This window comes from Mytilus edulis, chromosome 8 (genome assembly GCF_963676685.1).
Source record: "Mytilus edulis chromosome 8, xbMytEdul2.2, whole genome shotgun sequence".
In the NCBI taxonomy this organism is placed as follows: domain Eukaryota; kingdom Metazoa; phylum Mollusca; class Bivalvia; order Mytilida; family Mytilidae; genus Mytilus; species Mytilus edulis.
The window spans coordinates 55,266,772-55,272,494 of record NC_092351.1 but is presented as its reverse complement, the minus strand read 5'-3'; the positions used below and the strand labels follow the sequence as shown (position 1 = coordinate 55,272,494).

The window sequence follows — 5,723 nt, the reverse complement described above, 5'->3', positions numbered from 1 at the left end:
CAACTTTCAAATTTCATACTGCTACATGAACATGTATATAAGTTTTGAAGTATATGTTTGCAAGGTAAATTCTTATCTGATTAATGAATTCAAACTGATATCTTGTACACAGGAATTAAAACGGCTACTTCAACTCCGTAGTCTATACTCTTGACAAGAATTACAATATTACGAATGTGAAATATACAAAGTTTTAACTATTACTTTTTTAACATGAAACATTCTTTGTTTTCCAGGTAGCAACACTATTAAATGTACCTTTACAGAGTAAATACGGAATATTTAAATAACCTTTGAGTTCATTCTCGAAGTAAATTCAAGAAACAGATTAATCCATCGTATTTAGTCTGTGGGTGGACCAAGCAACATAACATGACAAAGACCTCGCTAATTGTTTGGTTAAGTTTAATATCAGTACAAATGCTCGTCAATTATTCAATGTGTGAGAGATAAGAATCTTAAGGAGTCGGACAACATCCAACACTATATTTAGGTAACTTTTCTTAACTTGCATATTTTCTGAAAATGGTTAAGTTTTATATCAAAGTTTATTTTGTCGAAAACTAGTTTCATGTGATTTAATGAAAAAAGTGAAGTTCGAGTTCGACAGCATTCAATCTTTGAGTAAACACTTTGTGGCCATCGGTCCAGGTGAGCTAAAAATGAACCAAAAACAAATATGTAACGCATAAACAAACAACAACCACTGAATTACAGGCCCCTGACTTGGGACAGGCACATAAAGAAATAATGTGGCGGGATTGAAGATGTTAGCGGGATCCCAACCCTTCCACTAACCTGGATCAGTGGTATAACAGTACAACATCTTAAATTGTTCCTTTTAAAATTGTTACACGATGATAACTGCTGTACCCATATTTTGACTATTTTATTTATTATGTCTGTTTAGTTCGTGCATCATTGTCAATATAACGAATTTGATGAGACTGTTATCAAAGTCAGAGGTTTAGCGCTTTAAAACCAGGTTTTATCCACCATGTTTTACATTTGAAAATGCCTGTACCAAGTCAGGAATATGACAGTTCTTGTCCATTCGTTTTTTATGTGTTTTGTCATTTGATTTTACCATGTGATTATGGACCTTCCGATTGAATTTTCCTCTGAGTTCAGTATTTTTGTGATTTTACTTTGTACATCTTATAAAAAATCATATGATGTAATAATGTATAAACGATACTTATAGAAGGGTGACGCTATGTTTGCAGTAATTAAACCAGGGCATGCGTTACAATTACATTGCTACTCAGTGAAAAGTTAACGTCTCACTTAATCCTATAAATTTCACACGATACGATACATGATAGTACATCATTGTGTTTGCATTGAGTGCAGCTAGCAGATATCACTTCAATTGTATATAGTATGCTAACCTTTGTATTGTGTTTTAATAAAATGCTGTGATATTCAACCCGTTATTTTCATTAAAATATGCTGCAATAATTATTTAACTAAGCAATTACTGTTGTTACCGCTGTATAATTTATACATATATTTTTCATGTTCCTTGACTTCCATGACATTTTATGTGTTTAAATAAACGTATAATAAAACGTTTAAAATAAGATAACCATGATATTGATACACAACGAAAAAAGATTTTATGGTAATTGTTTCTTTAGAATGCACTCAGGGAAAACGAGCTGAAAGGGAAACGAATATCTAATGACAACATATTTACGCTCTGCTAGGCTGTCTGGTGAAAGGTTGCAGTATGTCTACATTACATTTGTTGTTGGTTACGTGTTCATTGAACCAGGTAAAGATACAAGACAATTTGATTAAGCATTTCTGCCATTAGAGGAAATTTTCTAAACGCATGTTTCTTATTGACCATGTGATAAGTTTGAAGTTTTTACAGTTACCATTCGGAAATGATTGACTTTCTGAAAATTTATGTAACAGAGAACTATCCATACGAGTAATTGTTGCCATATATATGCATTTGTCAGAGAACCAAGCCTTCCTTTCCTTGATGATGATGAATACCATTCGCCATAATATTTAGTGTGTGTCATAAAAATCACGACGGATATAACGTTTGACACAACAAAAGAGGGACGCAAGATACCAGAGGGACAGTCAAACTCATAAATCGAAATTAAACTGACAACGCCAAGACTAAAAATGAAAAAGAAAAACAGACAAACAATAATATACATGATAAAACATAGAAAACTAGAGAATAAGCAACACGAACCCCACCAAAAACTAGTTGTGGTGTCAGGTGCTCCGGATGGGTAAGCAGATCCTGCTCCCCATGTGGCACCCGTCGTGTTGCTCATGTTATAATATATCCGGTAAACAGTCTAACTCGGTTGGTCACATTCATGAAAGGGAATGGGATTGTAGTTACGACGTAAGGAACATATCCGATTTCATCTGTGACACAGTTATTCTATAACGGTCAGCCAACTCGTGACTGCGTGCGTAAAATTTACGAAGCGATGATTTCAACTTTACCATTTGGAACTATTGGTTTAATAGCTTTCTATATAGCAAGTGAGCAGCAACCAATCTATCAAGAAAATCATGATAGGAAATACAAGCACAGGAATACCGTGTCAATTGGGAGATATATACCCCGTATGCAGGTGCTGCTGGAGTGTTGCCACGTAGAAATTAAAAAAATCACAATTGGAAAGCTGAAATCATCTCTTTTGTCGTAAAGTTTTGTTTTCAGCCGATCCTCATTGTCAATTTCTAGATGTAAGTCAAGATATGAGGCCGACTTAACTGTATCTGTTGTATCCTTTATCTCTAGTTCGATGGGATAGATGCGTTCAACATAGTCATCAAATTTTGAATTATAACAAACATCCTACAGTTCCAAAACAATCCGGTGTTTCGTATGGTTTCAAATAAGTCAATATTTTTGATATTTGATTGTATATTATTTTAATCATTGAATTGTTGCTTTTTCTTGCTTGTCTGATGATAACTACGTTTCCTCGGTATAGTATCACCACAAAATTTATGTGATTTATTATATACACGTATTCATTAAATCGAATGGATTTTAGTAACCACATGACACAGTTAGACATTCAACGATAACCAAACATTCATACTGTTCATTAATATTTAGCTACATGCATTTAAAAGACACATTTATGATTAATGTAAAATAACTCAGAATACATACGACCTGATTTATACAATTGTATATATTAACAAAATACAATTACAAAATATGACAAACATAAACCATGCAAGGACACATTTTTAACATACATATGTAGTTCTCGAGTATCAATGTAAACAGTATTAGTTGAAATGAAATAAAACTATAATTACCTGACGTAGACGAATACATAAAATATGTAATGGCCAAAAGCATACAAAGTTTTTTTGGTGAATCCATTTCTAATTTGCGCACTTAAAAAAACAATGTTCGATTACTTTAATTAGTAGAGTTCATAACATACTCTTGTCAACAAACGACGAGTCATTCATTACAGTTCACAAGAACAACAATGATAATTGCATAACAACAAATAATGAAATTTGATAACACTCGTTTCAAAATATATATTACATACTTCCGTGTTGAAGGTCGTATCTTGACCTATCATTGTTAACTTTTTATACATTGTGAACTGGATGGAGATTTTTTTATAATCACTCATACCACATCTTTTAATTTATATTACAGTTAAGTGAACAATTTCAAAAAACTTCACGTGTGCACCTATTTTCGTATTATGAATGCATTAAATTTGTGTAGGTATGACAAAAACGTAACTAAATAAACAAGTATAGATCGTATGTCAGTGGCGCAAGTTCGACTTTTGGTTTTCTCAATTATTTAAACAACTGTATTTATATCATTAACGGTATCAATATTACTGTAAAAAAAAACCTTTTAGACAATTGATGACCTTACAATGATGCTTGAGTCCAAAATTAAGATTCGTTAACTGATAAGTTAAGGCAAATTACAAGTTTTATACTGCGACATGTACATGTATGTTAGTTTTGAAGTTTATGATTTCAAGGTAAACCCACATATGTATTAATGAGTTCAAACTGTCATCTTGTACACAAGAAGTTGATCGACTACTACAATCCCGGTGTCTATACTCTTGACAAAAATTACAATTACAAATATGAAATAAACAAAATATTAACATGGAACATTCTTTGTTTTCCAAGTAGCAACACTATTTAATGAACCTTTGCATAGTAAATATGGAATATGTAAATACCCTTTGAGTTCATTCTCGAAATATATTCACAGAAACAGATTAATCCACCGTATTTAGTCTGTGCGTGGACCAAGTACCTATAATTAAGACCAAGTCCTCGATAATTGTTTGGTTCAGTTTAATATCAGTACGATTGCTCGTCAATTTTCTTTTTTTTTTGTTGGTCGACAATTATTCAATATACGAGAGATTAGAATCTTAAGTAATCGGACAACATTCAACCCTTTAATTATGTTTCTTTTCTTAACTTGCATATTTCCCTGAACATAGTTTTATATCAAAGTTTATTTTGTCGTAAACTAGTTTAATGTGATTTAATGTGAAAGTGAAGTTGGAGTTCGACAGCATTCAATCTTTGAGTTCAATTGATACGTTATTCTCGTGAATGTTCACACTATACGGACTTCATATACATGAGTGTGCTCCTAACACAGAAACTGCTTTTGTAGAGAGCTAAACATCGGGTTGTCATGTTGGGTCCATTCAACAAAGTAATTGTAAAAGTTTTTGATAATTCAGGTGTTTTCCTGTCATTTTTTATTGTTTGTTAAAAAAAGATGTATAAACATGGCAAAGGTGCTGAATTCCACGGAAACATATATGTTACTAAGCGGCATTGAAAGGAATAAAACCCTACGTTATGAGATTTTAAATCGGTATTTACATTTAACAATGTTCTTAGATTAAGTTAATTGTGTGTGTCAGATGTTCAGACTCCTTTGTCTTTCTCCCCTACGTTACAGGATGAAATATTTTGCCCCAAATCACCGATTTTTTTAAGATAAAAATCGATAGCTCATAAAAGGTCATTAAATGAGTAGCAATTAAAGAATTTCGCTTAAATATGTACAATTCGTTGATTCAAATTGATGAAATTGTTTTCAAATAACAAATTGAGAATTGCAACGGAAAATTGTTAAAAATACAACAACTTGGATAAAGTGCAAAACACAGTCCAATGAGTCTTCAATGCAGCCCAAAAATCCGAAAACCTAAGGTAGTTTTAGCTGGCCTCTCTACAAAACTGTGTTCTAGTTCAGCAAAAACTAACGTCACACTAAACTCCAAAACATATAAATAAATCAAAATTATTCAATAGACATGATTAACAAAGAGCAGAAAGTCCTGGCACGGGACAGGGGCAAACATGCGATATACATGTTTATTTTGGACGGTAAAAAGTTATTCAACTGTGACCTTAACAATAGTTTGAATGTAACAGTTGCTAGGAAATAGAAGCATGATAGATCGAAACAGTGGTGACCTTGCGTTGTTGTCTGCTCTGTGATTGGGTTGTTGTCTCTTTGAAACATTACCATTTCTATTCTCAATGTTATTATCAAAAGTTAGGTATACTATATTCCTAAACTACCAATATATCTGCTTATCAAAAATCAAAAAGTGTGTCTGCAGAAATAAATCCCACAGTTGGTCAATAATAAACTAAAACATTTTAATATTTATCGAATGATAGGCATAACTTTAAAAAACTATTAG

At 32.3% G+C, this 5,723-nt stretch overlaps 1 protein-coding gene across 1 annotated transcript in view; it reads right to left on the bottom strand.

Annotated features, from left to right (window-relative positions):
• The window catches only part of LOC139485910 (adhesion G protein-coupled receptor B3-like), a 54,446-nt gene extending 50,913 nt beyond the window's left edge, over nt 1-3,533 (bottom strand). The window contains exon 1 of the mRNA XM_071270572.1: nt 3,316-3,533. Coding sequence (XP_071126673.1) covers nt 3,316-3,382 — 67 coding nt within the window. The 5' untranslated portion in view covers nt 3,383-3,533. The remainder of the gene's footprint in view (nt 1-3,315) is intronic.
• Between the last annotated feature and the right edge of the window lie 2,190 nt (nt 3,534-5,723).